At 31.8% G+C, this 21590-nt stretch overlaps 1 protein-coding gene across 1 annotated transcript; it reads right to left on the reverse strand.

The window, feature by feature from the left end:
* Window positions 1-3228: 3228 nt before the first annotated feature.
* On the reverse strand, window positions 3229-21168 carry LOC120253338 (polyamine oxidase 1-like). Its single transcript, XM_039261673.1, is given in 11 exon segments — window positions 3229-3549; window positions 3679-3760; window positions 3875-4129; window positions 4224-4373; window positions 5169-5312; window positions 19589-19699; window positions 19701-19836; window positions 19912-20058; window positions 20596-20681; window positions 20683-20846; window positions 20958-21168. Coding segments are annotated over 11 exon segments (1503 nt in total). The 5' UTR covers window positions 21106-21168; the 3' UTR covers window positions 3229-3469.
* Window positions 21169-21590: the final 422 nt, after the last annotated feature.

Below are 21590 nucleotides of genomic sequence, written 5' to 3' on the forward strand. Positions count from 1 at the left end.
TAAAAGGTGAAAATACATGAGTACAAACACTTTGTCACTCACACTCAAAAGTAAAGATCACTACCCTCTCTGTATTGTCTAGTGCCCAAACTATCTCAAGCTCTCATCGCACCACAATCTCAGAGCAAGGTCGGTTATATAGATGCCTCAACTTACCAAATATAGCCCATATCTCTTTTAAAACTAAAACTAATTTTAAAACCTTCCAAAATTAGTTGTTGCAACTCATGTTGTAACTGAACTTGCAACATGGCCCTGACTGCTGACTTGACTGAGTTTTGGTTCCGTTGCAAAGCGACCTCAAGACCCATCAACCTCCCTGTCATGCTTAATCCGAGTCAATGTAACCAGATCTCCCGATCCCGACTACTAACAACTAGCCTACCTCCTCAGTTCCTCACCACGCAATCTCCTCACAAGGGGCGCACAATTTTGTGCCTCTTCATGAAACTATCCAAACTTGATTTTTAATTCATCCAAGTTTGGCCTTCAAATCTTCCCAAGAATAGGTCTTCAATCAATCATGTCAATCATACCAACAGTAGGCATGTCTCATACCATTCATAGGTATTTTTTCAATTAAGCTCAATCCATATTTAGTCTCCAATTAAATCTTTCTAAATATAGTCTTTATATGATTTTGCCTTCAAGTTATAACATATACTGAAAATAACTCCATCAAGATATCCCAAAATATTTGCCTCCAATCTAAGACTACTTGTCATATCACCATGCTTTCTAATTCATCATTTATGTCACAACACCTTGACTTAATATCAAATCATGCCAAATAAAGTGTTTTTGCACTAATATATATATATATATATATATATATATATATATATATATATATATATATATATATATATATATATATATATATATATATATAAGAATTTTAATGTGTTAATTTTGTATAAAATATTATAAGGGCATGATGAGGGGTGGAAATATTAGTTGGTACATATAAAAAGTTTGCGTTTAGTTGGTTTGGAAATATTAGTTGGTAGAAATTTTCGATAACCTTTGTAATAAATACCAACCACAATAAATATTTTAAAAAATAATAATAACTTTTAATTAAACCGTACTTAATTTTATATTAACATTTTTTAATTAAATAATTAAATCATGTGGAGGAACCTTGAGTATTGGGCCAAATACGAGTTGTGACAAGTAACCTCACAACTTAATATTATCTTGAAGATGGGGACATGATCAAATGGTGGCAATTTTAGATAATCGTTTTAGATGATTCTTTTAATGTTTAATTTCTTAAGTTGAGAAAAATATTATTTCAATAATAAAATTATTATTATCATATATTTAATATTTCACATATATTTCGTGAGTGGTTGATGATTATTAAAAATTTTCGTTAATAAAAATCAAACAACAATTAGGATCTTAAAATATATCTGTGTGTATATAAATATTTACAAAGGCGATAAGCTCCATCAAAAGACAGGCAGGTATAAAAATGAACTAGTTTTATTGACTTAATAACCCCCTAGAAATTTATCATATGAGAAGAGTTAATACTCGAGGTAATGCAAACTTGCCATGTGTTAGTGTAGTATGTGTGAATAATTGTGAATAATTTAGTCCCACATTGGATAAAGAGAAGAATGAACATATGTTTATATAATATAAGATAATAAACAAATCAAATAATTAAATTTGAGAAAAGTGCAAGTAAGCTCTAATATATATATATATATATATATATATATATATATATATATTATAATAATATTATATTTATTTAATTAATCTATAAATGGGCACTTGGGTCATCTTGAGTTGAATTAAATAATTCATTATTTTTTTTATGAGAAGATGCCACCTATCATTGTTTTCTCTGACAGACACATCTAATTAAATCCAACAGTTGGTTCACAACTCTTCATCTTTTTTAAATACAGAAACATTCTCAAAGAAGATTACTATTTTTTTTTTCAAAGTTTAATCTTAGGATTTTGTTGTATCCTGGATGAATTATTGCAAAACCTGGTGCAGACTTGTGGGTGATAAATTCCTAAAAGACAGTGTTCCTATACGTCTTAAAATCCACTAAATTCTTCTTCTTCGATCTCTACTTTCTCTAACACCATGTGCACCCAAGATGATATATGATTGACCATAACCCTATGATGGTAAATCCTCCCTGTCATGCAATCCTAGAGGGTGGAGAATATAGCTCCGCCCACATGAGACCAGTGAATAGTGAATGAAAATTACTAAACAATATTTTTAAAGTATTATATAGTATTTTCACAATATCAAGAATAAAGGATTCTCATTACTGGACAACCCATTTATCATTCTAATAACATACAATTGTCCATTTAGTGGTTCTCCTCTTAACTAAAATTAATTGAATTAACACAAGTATTAGTTAGCTTGGACAAATTTATTAACCACTAGTTAGACTTAAACAATTTAAAGAGATGTTATTAATATTTGAAGTTCAGTTCCACGGTAAAAATATAATTAAAATATCTATAATAATTTTAACGTTTATCCCACCTTATATATACTCATCTCATCTATCTCATTATTATCAAAAATTTTATTTTTATAAAATAAAATAAGTCACTTGTCAGAAATATATGCAAGTGTGAAGTTAATATATTTCAACACACCTATATTTTCACTATGTAAGCTGAAATTTAAACATGTCTTTTCGGTAAAAATATAAATACCCTGTAAAAGAGATTCTAGTACCAATAAACCATGAGCCATTAGCATTAGAGTTTTTCCTAATTGAAATGGGTAGAGATTTCTGCATCAACACCTATATAGTTAGAATTTTTTTAAAATATTGTTTTTTATAATTTATTGTGTGTGTATATATATATATATATATTATTTAAATATTTAAAGCATTTAATTTGTTATATATAGATAATATTCAGAGTGTAACTTTTTTTAAAATTATTTTCAGAATATGTTAATCACACCCATTGTGCAAGAATTATGTTTTGAACTTTTAATAGTACATCTGATTTTCATGTTATGTATATTTAAATCAATATTATAAAAATTTTATTCTATATCTTATATTTATGTTCATAAAAAAATTGAAATATTATATATTGTCTAATGTTCGGACAACTTGGAAAAACCATAAATAATTTATCTTTTTTTTAATCCTTTTATTTTAATATAATTATTTTTATCTATTATTTAACATAAAAATAGAAGTTTAATAAAGAGAAAATGAAGTCAAGAAACTTCTCTTTAAGGATGAGGATAACTCCAATATTGTCATTCTAAGGACATAAAACAAAGATAATTATATTAAACAACAGACAAACAAGAGATGAGATAGACATAGTTTTTGGTTCACAACCCTTCAATGACTAAATATGCATCCAAGTGCTTCATTCTCAATCACCAACTCATCTCCAAGAAAACCAACATATATTTAATATACCGACGCATATATATACATACATTACCTCATCTATGTGTACTTGGCAGGGATATGGAACTTGCACATGCCCTTTTTGATGCACTTAATCATCATGTTTGCAGAATCAATCCCTAGATAATAAAGAAAATAAAAAAAAATGTCTAATCTCAACATTTCTATTGATCTATGGTTAGATTTTAAAAAATAAAAAAAATGGATGTATTGCTAGATTTTAAAATACTTTTTTAAAGAAATTGGACCTGCTAAGTAGGCACCATGAACATAACCGTTGTAAGACTCGCTTGTGTGTTCACCTGTGAAGTAAACCCTATCGACAGGGGCCTTTATTTCAATAGTATAACGATAGAAGTAATTATAAGTTGTTAGTATGGAAATGATAATTAATAAAAAAAAAATGTAAATTCATAACATAGGAAAAAAAAACTTGATTGTTACCCGGATTTGATCATATTCATATCGGTTAACACCGATTGGCCAGTTAGAGAATGTGCCTTTATAAAACCTGTCAGACCACCATCTTGGCACAAGAATATCCGTTGCCTCCGGTATATTTTTTCCAAACATATCCCTCAAGACATTCATAATTTCTGCCTTTGTCGCTGCGTTTGATTGTTGCTCTATTCTTCTAGATTCTTCATCAGTGACGGTAACAAGTAATACATTGGCTCCTGGATATTGTTTTTCAAGTTGCTTCATATAATAGATGTCAAGTTATTTCATGTTAATTTTAAGCTTTAAATATAGAAAATTTTAAAATAATTATAATAATAATAAATAAACTTACTTGCCAAATAGGATAGTAACCTCTTCTTTTACTGGCATACAAGAAGAACTCTGTTCCATTTTCAGTTGGCCAAAAGGTTTTGGGGAACTTAACAAAAATCTTGGTATAAACCGCCATATCAAATTGATACAGTGCAAGAATTTTCCAATGCTGTTAAAGTACAAAATAAACATCAATTTAATTCCAATTTAAATATAGTAATAATATATTTCTTTATTTAAAATAAAGAAAGGTTGAATGCAATACAATCAATGAATGAAAAAAGTTAAATTATTTTAAGAAACATAAAAGAAAAAGAAAAGTAACGGCCAGATATTTTGATCATCTCGGTGCTCATGCCAGAAAAACTATTAAGAATGAAATATACACACACATATATATAAATATAATTCTGAAACTAACATAAATTGAAATATTAAATAAAACTTGAAAATGATTATATTGTGATTTTACTATTCCTTTTTTAAATGAACCGGAAACAAAATTATGTAATTTTTTATTTTTTTTAAATACTTTGTGTATGTAATTGATAATACAGACATCACGTCCTAATGTTATGGAACTGAATTGTGATTTTTACAGAATTAATTATGTTATATTTTTATAATTTAACTTAGTGTCAATGACCATTTGGTCTATTAGTATTAACTGTAAAAAACAAGTTTGAGTCACCCTATTTCATACAAGTGAAGAACATAAGTGTTGTAGAGTTTAGTTCTTCATATATGCATGTCTTTAATGTATGATTTGCCCATATTAAAAAAAAAACATCTAACTTAAAGAAATAGCATAACATAATTATAACGAACAGAAATAATTTTTTTAATATATTAAGATTCAATTTGAACTAGTCAGAGTAAAATTAAATTGGTTCACTTGGTTAAATCATAAATAGATATATATATATATATATATATATAAAAAATGTGAAGAAAATGAACATACAGGAAGGTCAGGTTTGAATTTGATGAGATGAGTTTGGAGAACACCGATACTAACAGAAACCATAACATAATCTGCTTCATATTTCTTGCCATCTTCTGTCATCACAGTAACACCACTTTTTGAATAACTTATTTCTCTCACAACCTGCATAAATATTTATTTACCATTAATTACTTTTAATCAGAATGAGTATCTTGAAAATAAAACCATACAAAATTTGATTAATTTTTCTGGATTTTTGGGCAAATTATCATTTTCTGAAAAATATGAAACGTTTATGCCTGACACCTGCATGCATGCGTATAGCCTAGTTAGTTATTATATAATTCTTGTATAATTCTTCACACATAATACAGACATCATAAATTTAAATAATATTTTTGGATTTTTAATTCATATACCAATAAAATAAAACACAGGATTTATCACACTGAGCCTACACTTAGAGCAAATGGTTAGACACTATGAAATGTATCGGCATTAGCGCACTATAGTAGTACTATTTATGTATTATTTATCGATTTTCAGAACAGTAGAGCATTATTTATTTAATGGGTTATGGTGTGGATCTTATGTGGAAAGAGTCGTATTTTCCATCTCTTTAAAGTTATTTGTCAAAGAAAATTAACTATTGTAGAATTATGATTTATGATATATCATTTTGGGCACATGTGTCAGACTTTCATTACCTCACTTATTAGTCTGTCCTACATGGTAAATTTCTAAGAAGTGATTAAGTTACCATAATTGATACATTTCTATAACCCATCTATTCTTTGATGCATTTGTTGCATTTGTAAAAAAAAAATTATCGCACTAAAGAATGTTACATGTCTGGAAAATATCAAATACATATTTAATCCTTGATTACTAATTTATTTTTTAATCAATATTGTTTTTAAAGTTGCATGTTTACCTTAATTCTTCTTCACTATTCGTTTTTCGTCTATTCACTAGCAAGCTTGCTCCACTCTGCAAAAAAATCGGCTCTAGTGTGAGTCCTTATATGGCTTACTAGGCTGACCAAAATTACCACGACTAAGCGGGCCTTACTCAGTCAGGCCCAACAGCCTTACACAAGCACTCCATAGTCTAGTGAGTTCATCTAACTGCAAGCTTAACTAATTATAGAGGTTGGGAAAAAAATAGAAAAATAAAAAAAATAAAAAAATGGTAAAATAGTCAATTTAAAAATAATCAAAGCTCTATAAAATAAGTTTTAAAATTTTTTTAGGTAAATTTATAGAGATCTCATGTATTTTTGAAATTTGTCAAACTACTTTGTTCATTTGTAACACGTTTTCAAATCTCACTTAATGGATGGTAAGTAAAGATCCTCTGCTCAGACAGTAGCAGTATCCCGTCACCTTATGCACATAGTGCAAAAAAAATTTAGATGTATGAATGAATTTATAGTTTAATCCCCATATAGATAAGTAAGAACTAAGAATTAATAGCTAAATGAATTATTAGGATAAATTTTCTAGGGAGCACTGAACTTTAGACTTATTTCAGTTTGAGCACTAACTTTCAATTTATATCAAAATGAGCATTAAGTTTTAATTTCATTTCTTCGGCAAGTAATTAGGGGATTTTTGTTGGCATGGGCGGCGGAAAACTTGCGTGGATGACCTGGGTCCACATCAGCGACTCACCAGCTCTGCCACTTAACCACGGTAGCGATTTTTATTTTCACGTAAGACACACACATAAGCGTCTCTCCCATTACCCCTTTCTTTCTCTCTTGCCCTCCTGATTGATTACTGTAGCTTTAGTTCCTTTTTGTGGACCTGATCATCCACTACCACCGGGTTGACTATGGCATTAAAACCAGGAGTAGTTCTTTTTTTTTAGTTCGTTTTTGAGTGAGGTCTATTCAAAACTCTAAATGCTTCAGAACATTATAGTTATCACATCAATGTCAAAGTGCTTTTGTTAGAAGTGGGGATTTATCTGTGAGTTCTGATGAGAAGATACAATTAATGAAAAACACAACCCAATAGCAGCATGCCAACAAATTCAACAGATAAAAAGAATATACGCTTAGATCTATTTGCATGGAAAAGGAAGAGGAAAATCCAAACTTTGATGCAGGAGACATCCCAAATACCTTTAAAAAAAGGAAAGAAAAAACACTGTGAGATGGGTGCAACTAATTTCACGTGGGGAAAAGAAAGAAATTTTATAAAAGAAAAACAAGTAAAAAAACAGAAAAGAAAAAACAATATAAAACGGATGCAACTAATTTCATATTGGGGAAAAGAAAGTGTTAGGTTTGGCTACTTGGATTGGCATTATGTGACAAGCCAAGAGATAACATGACAAAGAAAGATGATGTGGCAATAGTAACTTGATAGGTGGAGAAGTGACAAGGATAATGATGTGGTTAAAGCATGGTGACATGGCGTATAAAGACTTGAGAACTAGAAGATCTTGATGGAGGATTATGTTTAAGAGAAATTCATCTCATTGGTTCACATGAAGAATAACAATGTTTGGAAAGAGCATTAAGGTAAAAGGATCTCTCTTGAAGAGTTAGTTTTTATCTTAGGTATGATTTTATCTATCTTTGGTAAAATCCGGGATAATGAATCATATCTTTGGTAGAATCTTTTTTGTAAGAGATCTATTTCTAATAGAGAAATAAATTGATTGACAAGATCATCATGAAGATTTCATGGAGCATAATTTAGTAAGGGCTAATTATGGACGGAGCTATTCAATGATGCAAATCATATATGGAGAGATTTGATTGAAGATTTGAAGACCCAAGCATCGATGATTGAAGATCATGCTTGGAAGATATTGAAGGCTAAACTTAGATAAGAGGAGATCGAGTTTAGTAATAATATATTGATGGAGCAATTGAAGATTATAATTGAAAGATCAAACTTAGACCAAGTTTGAAGATTGGGAGATCTTTGGTAGCCATCTTTGGTGAGATGGTGTTTGCGCCTTAGTGAGTGCGACCCTCAGGAGAGGGGCTTGCTAAAATACTGTGACGAATGAAGCAGTTGCAGATAGGAGGAGCTCGGGACAAATCAACTGCTATGAAGCAAACTGAAAGAACCGTGAAGATTGAAGGTGTCACAAGTTTGGTTACAACTCGGGCTAAAACTTAGTCAGGTTTAGTAAGGTGGGCAGTGTTGCAAGTTTAGTTGTAACCGGGTGTTGCAACCTCTAACTTTGAAGGTATTTAAGTTAGAAAGCCACAGAGAAGTCTAAAAAGAAAGATCTATTGGGACTTAGGTACGTCCATATAAGATACCCTACTTGAAGATTTAGGATGAGACACGCGCGAGAGACCCCAAGATGTGTAGGTTGAGGGGAGTGGCCATTGGGCAATCTTAAGAGGGTTTTCTTTGTCATTGTATAAGTGAGAGAGTGTATTTGTATTCTTCATTCCTAGCCTCTTTTAGTGGATTGTTTCTCCAGCCTTAACCCTCAGATGTAGGCAAGGTTGTGCCAAACTGAGTAATCAAATTGTGTGTCTTCCTACTCTTGCATAATTGGTTGTGTGTGTTTTACTTTCTTGTGAGATTGAGTGTTTACCTTACACACATCTAACCCTCCAGAACTAACAAGTTGTATCAGAGCTTGGTCATCGTTGTTTGTTTTGGTTTCAAAGCCGGGAAGATCCAAGTAGAGTTCTGATGATGGCTTTAAGAGAAGGAGCTTCCTTCACTTGACCACCACTATTTAACGGATTCAACTATCCTTATTGGAAGTCACATATGAGGGCTTTCATAAAATCCATTGATGAGAGTGAATGGACCGTAATGGAAAAAAGGTTGGTCTCCTCCGATTGAAGTAGATGCCAAGAAGAATGAGATCAAGAAAAAGAGCAGATGGAGTCTAGAAGACATAAGCAAAGCTAATGCAAACGGAAAAGTACTCAATGCTATCTTTAGAGGAGTTGATGAAAAACAATTCAAATATGTTGCAACCTATCAATCAGCAAAGAAAGCTTAGGGATATTTTTTTCAAAAAAATACATGAAGATATGAATCTTGTGCGTATCTTAAAACTTCAAATGTTAACTAGCAGGTTCGAGAATCTCAAAATGGAGAAAGATGAAACTATTATCGTATTCAATGCCAAATTGATGGACATAGAAAATCAAGCCTTCCAATTTGGCATAAAGATACTCGGATGAGAAGCTAGTTTAAAAGATTCTTAGGTCTCTACCAAAAAGGTTTTAAGCAAAGGTGGCAGTAATAGAAAAAGCTCGAGACATCACAACTATGCGTTTTGATGAGTAGATGGGTTCACTCCAAGCATATGAGATGAATTAGAGGATGGAAAGAATAGAAGAGTGCATGGCACTAAAAGTAGAGGCTGGGATAGAAAAGATGTTACAACAGTCTAAGGTACAACAAAAAGATGATCATAAAGGGAAATTGCACTTTTATCCAAAATTACACAAGATGATTAGGCAATATCGGACATGAAACAGAAGTTCTTAAAAAAAAAGACTCCAAGCAAGAAGAAAAAAAAATGATGAAGAAGATCACAATAAGAGAAGTAGAAATATCAAGTGCTGGGAATGTGGTGGTATTGGTCATACTAGAAGCAAGTGTGCAAACACTTTGAAGAAGAATAAGATATCCCTAAAGACGACTTGGAGTAATGAATTAGAAGGAAGCCAGGAAGATGATGAAGAAGAAACGGGAGGTCTGACCAGTCATTACATTGGCTTTCTAGCAATCTTTTCCAGTAAAAACAAGAGTGTTGTAAACTGTGTTGAAACATCAGGTGCAACTGATAAGTGCTTGAATGAATGTATTTTATTATTATTATCATTATTATTATTATTATTATTATTATTATTATTATTATTATTATTATTATTATTCATAGCACTTTGCATGTAATTATTGAATATATGATTGAATTGGTGCTTAATTCGCTTCTATTTTGTATTCAGGCTACAATGAGGAGATATTGATTAAGAGGAACAAGTTTGAGGCAATTTGAAATAATCTTAAAAAAGGTTACTGTGGCGGCCATAAGAACCCCCGATTCTTGAGTTATAAAAGCCAGAAATTAGGGCTTTTGGAGGAAACTTCTTCTTTACTCTTTGGCCAACCTTTGGGCAGGGATTTGGGGGGTTTGTCCTTGGATATCTTGCTGGAGAAGGAAGAAAACAAGATGGAGAGATTAGGAGAAGGTTCAAAGCTTCAAGGAAGCCATTTGTGGAGAGACCTCGCCGGTGATTTTGGGGAATCTTCGAAGAACTTCATCCATCCAAGGAGATTGCGAGCTTTGAGGGAGTTTTATTATTCTCTTTATGTATTTTAAGTCCTTTAGATTGGATTGTTGTTCTAAAATGATGGAGAACTAATTTTCATGGTGTTTGGGCATAGTTGAACTTTAAGGTTTATTTCTTTGACATTAGTTGTTGAATCTTTGATGCTTAAATTGTTTTCTTAGTTGCAATCTTATCTATTTTAATCTAATTGCGTGTTTGAATGCTTGGTTGTTAACAAGGAGAAAGCCCTAGCTATCATGTTTGATGTACTACGTGACGAGTAAAAATACTCACCTAGCATAGGCATGCCGTAATTAGAGAGAATTATGATTAAGCCTGGGTATAGGATACTTTGGAGACTCTATCTCTCTCAATTCTCCCGAGTGAGTTATTGGTAATCTCCGTACTTTTTGTAATCATGTGGAGAGGATTTTAGGAGAAATCGTATTTCTGCTCTGTATTCAAATTAAGGGTAATCTCTCTCTTTGGGGGAGACTATCTACATAAGAGATTATCATTAGCTCACGGTGAGGTTTCATCGAAATGTTAATCCGATTGTGTGGATGCATGTATCAGCTCTGCACCTATTCAATTACGCTTTACCTGAGAAATCAAGATTTAACATAATTTTGGAAATATTTCGATTTAAATAAGATTGTATACCTAGACAATCTTTATCCTGTACTTCATAACCATAAACGGATACTATGACCGGACATCATCTCTTCCCTTGATTTTTCTATCCAGATTTATTTTTGTATTTCTTGTTTTTGCCTTTCTTTTATTCACGCACACCACTCCATCTCTTAAGCTATTTTTCTGAATTAGGCTAATTACTAGTATTCACTTTCTTCCCTATGAACTGACACTCTGCTTTACGCATATTTTATTACGCGACCAGCACGTACACTTGCCTTCCTATCATAAACAATGACAAAAACTATGAAGAAATGGGTGCAACAAATCTTTTAGTTGGCTATGAATTGATGTTGAAGAAATTTGACAAGATGATCCTGCAGAACAAATGAATTTAAAAGGAGAAAGAAAGCATATAAAGAAAGCTGGTTGAATGTGAGAAAAAATTGATTCATGCTGAAAAAGCTATTGACTCCATGAGTAAAGGAAAGGCTAAACTTGATTAAATTCTTACTTTTCAGAGAACACTAAAATTTAAAGTTAGCATTAGTTACATTGGAGAATCATCAGGAGTAAAGAAAGACAAACTAGAGAAGGTATTTGTAAAGGCTAAACACCAGCAAAAGAGAAAAGGCAAGTCAAGAAGAGAATCTTCTACAAGTTTTTTTTTTTGTGGATAAAGTGGTCATATTCGTCTCAGGTGCAATAAATTAAAAGAAGATTTGAAGAGTGGGAGAATACTTGGCTATACTCAGAGGACATTCAGAAGAAGAATTAATGGTGAATATTTGATGATCAAAAATATATTAATCAGGAAAAATGACACCAAACTCTCAATTGATCTATTTGCAACAACAGACTATAATAAAAGGTTGTTGACCAAGTATTCCAGAAGTCAAAGCATGGGAAGGTGCTCAAGTGGGTAAAAAGCCCAGATATTTTGTAATTCTTGTTTAAAAAAAAGGGGCATAAGAAAATTTTAAAAATTTAAAATTTTTTTTAAAAAAAAGAGTTATTATGAAAAGACGCCTGATTGGTTACAACTTTCCTAGAATAAAAAAGGGTTTTCCAAATCCTAAATTCAATTTCCAAAAAGTTCAAGGCTTTGGAAGTAGGGATGGGAAGAAAGGAAAACAAGATGAAGATTTAGAAAGTTGCTCACAAAGTATCGAAGAAGCAAAAGAAATCAGGTAATTCGACCCGAGCAATGAAGAAGTCCAGCGATGGAAGTAGTCTTACTTCGGAAACATTTGAAGATTTTTTTAATCTATGGCGATTATCCCTTATGAAGCTCCCATACCCCTGAGTCAAGCTTTTACAGAACATAGTGAAGAAGAAAAGGAGAGACCTAATGGCATGGCTCTCTAGACGTCTACCAGACTTATTCACAGAGAAACAAAAAAAATTGTGAATCAGCCCCGACATGTAAGTCATCTGAAAACAATCTTTATGGTTGGATGAATGATGCTTTCCCAGGATTTTTCAAAGGAGAAGAAAAGAAGAGGATGGAAGATCAGAAGGAGGGTGCCTTCAAGATCAACCTTGTTAGCTCTACTTTAAATGCACAAGAGAAAGAGAAACACAAGGTTTCTTATGATTTGAGGAAGGACCTATTTCACAATTTCTATGAAATAGAAGAAGAACAAAAGATGGCTAAACAACCTCAGATTAATTGAGAATCCAAGGAGGATATGTTGCAGAAGATGTTCCAACACAAGAAAAACCAGTGACTAAAATACTGGAAGAATCAGCTAGCCATGTTGTTGAAAAAGGAACAATAGTACCTGATGAAGAGGAGGAAGAATCGAGTGATTCCTCTAGTAGACATGCATCCGACAATGATGCAGACCCTGAAGAAACAGTGCAGAAGATTCTATAGGAAATGAAGAAATTAAAAGAAAAGGCCACAATTGAAGATACCGAGTATGTTTCCTCTCCTGAAGAATCATCATACAACTCACATGAATATGATAATATTCCACTAAAGTCTCATATAGAAAAACTGTTTAAGAAAAGAAAAACTGCAACTTCTTTGAATTGAAGGAAAAACCCTGTTCTTAGAAGTTAAAAGAAGGATACTGAAAAGAGATCAAAGAAAAGTTCTCCTTCAGATTCTGAAGAAAGGAAAAATCAAATCAGGTCAGCAACACTGAAGAAATCAAGGGAGAAAAGAGTGTCGAAAGTCTCTCCTAGAAACATGAAGAAATCTAGAGAATCTTTCTCAATACCTCTGAAGAAGTTCTTAAATGAAGAATGTAGAAAGAGATGGAAGATTGTTTGCGAATGAGGAATGATTGTAGAAAGAGTGATAGAAGAATCTGCTTTTGAGAAGTATGGATTAACTGATTTTCTAACTGAAAAGGGGTTAATCAAATTAGCAACATTTGTAAAAAGCTATAGTCCCTCTCTGCTACAAGAATTCTACAGCAAATTGTCTCCTGAAATTAAGACTCCAACATCCAGGGGATATCAGCAGGTGTTTGTGAGAGGAAAGATAGTGAAATTCTCACCAAAAAGCATCAATGAATTTCTGGTATGTCCTACCAAAGTTTAAAACTGCATATTTGATGAAGGTTTTGAATATTCAGAGGAAGTGGTGAAAGAAATCAATGGTGGAAAGTGTAGCATCTGGGAACTAGATTCAAGACTTCTAGTGTCCCAATTAATTGTCAAGTGTAATGTTTTGTTCAGACTAGGGATATGTAATTGGTTTCCAACAGCCCACAACTCAAGCATTCTAAAGGAAATGACACTGTTACTATATGCCATAGTTTCTAAAAAGAATTTCAATCTCTGGCAGTTCATTTTTCTATAGTATCACTAAAGTATTAAATATTGCTATTTCCAGTGCTCATCACCCAGTACTCGTTGCAACACAATGTACAAATGGCAAAGAAAGAGATGATGTCAGGTATCAAGAAACTAAGAATATCACCAAAGATCTTCAACTTTGGAAAGACGATTGATCTACTTATTGGAAGACAACTATCACCTCCTCCTCTTCCAACTGAAGGTAATATCTCTAGTCTCAACACTGATGATGATTATAAGCAATCATTAATGAAACAACTGAAGGACTTGGCGAGGAGACACGAAAGCATTGTTTACATAACTAAGTATCATTGCTGAACAGAAGCAGAGTATCCAGTCTTACCTTGCCATTCTCATGCACAAAAAAGGGGGAGTGTTATCAACCACCAATCCTGCATCATAAGGGGAGTTACAACTAAAAGAGAAGAATCATCTCTTGTGGATGTTCAAGCAAGTCTTTGCCATTGTTTGCCACATAAGAGGGAGAATTAAGTGTTGCATACTACCAAATTGTCCTATCTTATCTTTTAATTTGTTGAACTTTCTTTTTAATTTAGCTTTTTGAACTGCTAGCTAGCAGTATTTACTTATAGTTTGTTTACCAATTTTTCTTTTAAACTGAGTTGGTCTGTTATTCTTGTATATCGCTAGTTGCTTGTTGCTTTTCATTGATGAACAGTCTTTTTGCAACAACTAGATGATGATTCTGAAAAATCAGTCCTGTAAAAAGTCAGTTAAGTCATGTTCATGTTATAACCAAGTGTTGCAATTGGCACACTCTAGTTCTTTTCCAGGTTCTAGTACATGTTGTAACAGTGTGTTGTAATCAGTGTCAGTCTGGCAGAAGCTTAGAAGAAACGATTGTGTCAAATAATGCCAAAGGGTGAGATTGTTAGGTCTAGCTACATGGATTGGCATTACGTGGCAAGCCAAGAGATGACATGCCAAAGGAGATGACATGCCAATAGTAACTTGACAGGTGGAGAAATGATAAGGATGATGATGTCGCTAAAGCATGGTGACATGGCGCATAAAGACATGAGAGTAAGAAGATCTTGATGGAGGATTACGTTTAAGAGATATTCCTCTCATTGGTTTACATGAAGAATAACAATTTTTGAAAATAGCATCAAGGTAAAAGGATTTCTCTTGAAGAATTAATCTTTATCTTAGGTATGATTTTATCTAATTTTTGGTAAGATTCGGGATGATGAATCATATCTTTGGTATAATCTTTTTATGAGAGATCTATTTCTAAGAGAGAGGAATAAATTAATTGACAAGATCATCATGAAAATTGCATGGAGCATAATTTAGTAAGAAGACTAATTATGGACTAAGTTATTCAAGGATGCAAATCATATATGGAGAGATTTGATTGAAGATTTGAAGACCCAAGTATGGATAATTGAAGATCATACTTGGAAGATATTGAAGGCTAAACTTGGATAAGAGGAGATCAAGTTTAGTAACAATATATTGATGGAGCAATTAAAGGTCATAATTGAAGACCGAACTTGGACCAAGTTTGAAGATCGGGAGATATTTGGTAGCCATCTTTAGTGAGATAGTGTTCACACCTTGGTGAGTGCAACCCTCAGGAGAGGGGCTTGCTGAAATGATATGCAGAAGGAAGCCGTTGCAAGCAAAAAGAGCTTAGTATGAGTTAACTGCTACGAAGCAAACTGAAAAAACAGGAAGGGTTGAAGATGTCGTAAGTTCGATTGCAACTGGGTTAGAACTCAGTCAGGTTCAGTAAGGTAAGCAGTGTTGCAAGTCTAGTTGCAATCGGGTGTTGCAACATCTAAGTTTCGAAGATGTCCAAGTTAAGAAACCACGGAGAAGTCTAAAAGAGGAAGATCTATTGGGATGTAGGTGTGCCCATATAAGATACCCTGCTTGAAGATTTAGGATGAGCCACGCATGAGAGACCCCAAGATGTGTAGGTTAAGAAGAGTGGGCATCGAACAATCTTAAGAGGGTTTTCTTTTTCTTTGTATAAGTGAGAGAGTGTGTTTGTACTCTTCATTCCTAATCTCTTTTAATGGATTGTTTCTTCGGGCTTAACCCTCAGATGTAGGCAAGGTTGTGCCGAATTAGGTAACCGATTTGTGTGTCTTCCTACTCTTATATAATTGGTTGTGTGTGCTTTACTTTTTGTGAGATTGAGAGTTTACTTTACACACACCTAACTCTTCGAAACTAACTGAAAGAAAATTAAAAAAAAAAGTAAATGAGAATGAAATCCAACCCAGTGCTCTAGCACTTAAAAATTTTAAAAAAAACCAGCTTTTCTATCCATCAAATATGTATTAATTATTAACACATCAGACAAGAGAACATACCAGACAAAGTCACTAGTGGCGCGTCTATTGCACCTGTGAAGAAGATTTTTATTTGTTGAGGGGAGGGGGTTTATGGACTTGTGCTGAGCAATTTTGTTTTTTTAAAAAAAAAAAAAACCAAGAATCCGGATGAATAAGTGGCAGGACCCGCATCAATCATTAAAGAGCACCAAACCAGCATAAAGTTGAAAAGACAGTCCATATAATTTCAAAGATTTGATTACTTTGCTCTTATAAATTGATTTGCATGTTGAAAAGATTGTTCCCTCCTTTTTTTTTTTTCTTTCTATATCTCCAATTTATAATACATAAAAAAAAATATTAATCATAGTTAACAAACATATAAAATAAATTACTTCTAAAAGTTACTTACTCGCGCCTCTACTGTGAGGAGTAATAACTAATTTTTTTCCGAAATAAAATATTAAGAGTTTTAAGTCCTTTCCATGATAATGGTTGAAGTTATTTTTTTTAATTAAGCAAAATGACTAAATTATGTGCCACCTGTTCATTTCATAAATTATTCAGTAATTTTACTATTAATTTTATTTTATTTGTTGTCAACATTTTTAAAATGTTTACCCTAAGATAAAATAACATTTTATTTTTATTTAATTAGATATTAAATATTAGATATATATGATTAAGTAAAAGAAAATGCTAGATAATTTTATTCAAATAAAACCTAATATATTTATATATTAATATATAATAAAATGCATTATAAACAATTGCATATAGAAAAAGATAAAAATTTCCTTGTTTAAGTAATGGAAATAAAAATTTAAAAAACAAACTCTAAATGTAATTACTTCTATACCCATCAAAAAGTGACTAGACATGTCAACCCACCTTATAGACAGTGTGGTGACTATGAAATCATTTATTTTTATTTATTATATTTTTTTTTATCGATGCTTGATAGTGGCTCTTATTTTTATTGTCTATTTTTTAAAAAAATATAAATATATAATCGTATTCATAAAAAAATTCAATCGATTCTGTGACCTCATAAATTTATAAATAATTTCATAATACCCCTTTCTAGATCTTAAGGTCTGTGCAAATCTATAAGTAATATTATGGTCCTCTTTCTCTTTTGTGGTCCTTTTTTTAAAAAAAAATTTAGAAAAAATAAATTAATAACTAATACTAAAAAAAATGTTCTTATTTTTTAAAAAAGGCATAAACGTAGAAATTCAACTCATAATTTGTTTGAAATTAAATTTTTATTTAATTAGATATTAAATATTAGATATATATATATATGATTAATTTATTTTAAAAGAAAACGCTAGATAATTTTATTCAAATAAAACCTAATATATTTATATATTAATATATAATAAAATGCACTATAAACAATTGCATATATAAAAAGATAAAAATTTCCTTGTAAGACTAATGGAAATAAAAATTTAAAAAACAAACTCCAAAGGTAATTACTTCTATACCCATCAGAGAGTGACTAGACACGTCAACCCACCTTATAGATATAGTGTGTGGTGACTATGAAATTATCTATTTTTTTTAATCGATGCTTGATAGTGGCTCTTATCTTTAATGTCTATTTTTCTAAAAAGAAATATCATCATATTCATTAAAAGTCAATCGATTCTAAGGCCTCGTAAATTTATAAATAATTTCATAATCCCCTTTTCTAAATGTTAAGGCCCTTGCAAGTCTATAAGTAACATCATAGTACCCTTTTTCGTTTTTTTCTTATGGTCCCCCTTCTTTTTCTTTTTCTTTTCTTTTTTTCTATTTTTTTGACAGAGAGCGATAAATGTCACGGTCCCCTCACTGGGAGAAGTCAAGGACAGACGTCAGAGAATCGCTCCACATCACCTTCACTCAAGCACAAAAGCATCGCGTGGAGCAAAGCTCAAACACGTGACCTCCATGAAACTCTTGGAGACCCGGTACCACTAGGCCATTAGGCCGGTGGTTTTGTGGTCCCTTCTTGAAGAAATTTTAGAAAAAATAAATCAATAACTAATATTGAAGAAAATGATTTTATTTTTTAAAAAGGCATAAACGCATAAATTCAACTCATAATTTGTTTGGAATTAAATTTTTATATTTCCGAATATACACCTTTCATAATTTTATGTTATAAAAAATTTATAAATGTGAAAATTCAAACTATAGTTGAATGACAATATCCAACATATTTTTCTACTTATTACAACTAGAATTAAATTTTATATATTTGAACGTAATAATCTTATCTTCTAACCAAGTAATTACTCACAATTTTAAATAGATAAACTTAAAATTTCAGTCGGTTATAAAAATCAGTGAGTAGCTAGTCTAAGAATTAGAGCTACTATACTTGTAATCTATGCAAGTAATAGACGTTTGTGAAAGGGTAGCTTAAAAATTAGAACGAATATACCTTTAAGTTGGGCAAGTAACCTGAGAAGTAGAATGGATACACTTGTACCCTAAATGGCAGGTAATGTTATGGAGCTAGACAATTCTAAACGAATAGCAAAGTGTGCCAATGATAGACAATTCTAAACGAATAGCTATTCATACGACTAAGCTATTCTATGCTAACTCGATCTTAATTTTTTTTTCCTTCCCCAACCTGTTATCTACCAAACCATTGTAGACCTATTCTCATTTCTTTTCTTTTTCCCTCCATCATTTTAGTTAGCTAATTGAAAAAATAAATAAATAATTAAGCATTATTAGTGGAGTTTTATATAAAAATATAAGATAAAAAGAAGAAAATGAAAAATATTAACTAGAGAAAAGAAGCAATATCTTTAACAGAAGGGGAAAAATGTCAACAATAGAAAAAAATTGTCTAAATAAACAGAATAATAATAAGAAAAGGAACATTTAAAAAAGAAAAATTATAAAAAAATAAGGAAATAGAAAAAAGGAAAAAAATATAAAATAGCAGTTTTGTGTTATTATAAAAAGTTTAAAAAAATTAAAAAAATGATTCAATGTTTACAACAACAATAGAAAAAATTGTAAGTAAAAATAAATAGCTGTAGATTATTGCAAATATTAATAGGATTTGTAAGTTAATTTAAAAACATCTAAAAATTTTTAAATTATTTTCCCATATTAAAGTTAACAAACAAACAACCTACTAATACTAAATCAAAGTTCCAAATGTTTGGTGAGAAAATATTTTTCCTAAAAAAATTGTCCTTTTTCATGTAATGTATTGCTTAAAGATTTTTTTCTTAAAAAAAAAGCGCATACTTCATCATAAAACAAATTTTAAAATAAAACTATATTGTAATAATGGCATGCGTAACAATTTTCTTTTTATGGAACTTACCAAATAAAATCTTAACAAATTATTAAATAAAAATTGTATGTAAAAAAAATATAACTTAGATAATATTAAATACCTTATTAAGCATAAACCTTGGATCAACAATGTTGCCCTTTTTATCTGTCTTGAGGAACTGATGAGCCAAATGTTCAACAACACTGCCGTAACCACGTTGATCCGCCACGAAAGTAAATATCTTCACCGAAATTACTAAACGTTGCCAGTGGCACTGTGTTTTGCATGCTAGTCACTCTTGGTGGCTCAGCAAACTCATAGTCTGATGTGTAGTAGTCCACCACCATCCCAACAGGATCACTCGGCACACTACATGTATATTACACCCATGCATCATCATATAGTTATATATATATCATATGATTTGAGAGATATTGTTGTTACTGATTCATTAAACGTTGCATTGTGAGGACAGAAATATCATCCTTCCCACTCGGATGCAATGTAGCTCCAAGTTTCTCACCGAAACCCTTTACTTCATCCAATGTTTCTATTGCCTTCTCTACCACCGAGCTCTTGTGCAAGCCTCCCCTTCACACAAGCAAAAACACTAAAATTAATAACAAATAAAGGGTTATTTATTTGCGGGTGATCATATTGCTTGTTTTCTATATTTAAAAAAAATATATTATTAGTCATATATATATATATATATTTTTCTGTGTTAAAGAAGCAAACCACTTTGAATTTTTTTTTGTTTGAGGGTAAATATGTGTTTCTAAAAATAATAAATCAAAATATTGAAAAAAAATATTTTTATTAAACATTTTTCATAAACAAAAGAGAAATATTTTAAGTGCTCCAACAACTTCTTGACCTATTAACATTACGTAAAGTGTGTTCTTTCAGAAAATGACCCGAAATCAAAATCGAATACCAAAACTTATGCAAAATAAGGACACTGATATGTTGAGATATTAATTTCATGTTTATGCACATTCCCGAATTTTTTCTTAATGGAAGCGCATGTCGCCTATTTGTAAATATGTCTACATATATTAAGTACAATTAGCTTTAACAACAACCTGGATGTACTTAGCATGAGATAAATTAAAAACAAGTGCGTACCCTTGTTTGTAACAATTGGAGGAGACGTTATCAAAGTCAGAAAAGAAGTTCCTAAGGTTGAGATCATTAGCAAGAGTCCAAATAGGGATTAACCTCTTTGCCATTAACACCTTCAACCCAGTTAGCACCTATTTCTATATTGATTCCGGCGAAGGACACCTTGTGCATGCGGCCGCCGATGTGATCGGTGGCCTCCAAGATCTGTATGTTTGTTATGCCGGCGTCCGACAAAGTCTTGGCAGCCATTATTCCTAAAGTTAAATATATATACCTGTTATTTCGTGTGTGTTTTGCGTGTATTATAAGGAGTTCAAGAAGTACATATATATGCATGCATATTGGTAGAACTTTTTAGGACTCACCGGACATTCCAGCGCCGACGATGATCACTGAAGGGTTGGTCGGTGTGGCTGTTGTTGTTGTTGGAGAGAGTAGCAGAAGTAGTAGTAGAGATTGAACTAGTGATACTACTACAATGGCTACTCTTCTTCCCATTATTTCTTTCTTCATGATCTCTTAGATGACTACACTCTTTAAAGTTTGTGTTGTGGTGCAGTGGAGGAACTGGGTAGGGCATGTGATTATATAGACCAAACTTGTGATTGGAGGAATGGGACCAAGGAGAAAAAGATCAGTGGGTTGTTTCTTCATGTGGCCTTGGAAATTCTGAAAATTCAATGCTGTCTCTTTGCATATAACTTTATTCCTTTTTTTCCACACATTTTATGTGGCTAAAACCTTTTTCCTCAATCACTCCTATACCCCACCAAAGAAAACTAAATATCATATATATAACCTTGAAAGTTTTTGAATAAAGTGGATAAATCACAAATTTATTAATAAAAAAGGAAGGAGCAAAAGACGAAAGTGCTAGGAAGAAGAAAAAGCAATGACAAACGATAAAATAAAAAGGCGGTATCCTCACGCACGGATGAGAATAGCGATAGCTTGAGACTAGGATAAAAATAGCAATCTGATGGATAAGGGAAGATAAG

Source organism: Dioscorea cayenensis, unplaced genomic scaffold (genome assembly GCF_009730915.1).
Source record: "Dioscorea cayenensis subsp. rotundata cultivar TDr96_F1 unplaced genomic scaffold, TDr96_F1_v2_PseudoChromosome.rev07_lg8_w22 25.fasta BLBR01000052.1, whole genome shotgun sequence".
NCBI classification, from domain to species: domain Eukaryota; kingdom Viridiplantae; phylum Streptophyta; class Magnoliopsida; order Dioscoreales; family Dioscoreaceae; genus Dioscorea; species Dioscorea cayenensis.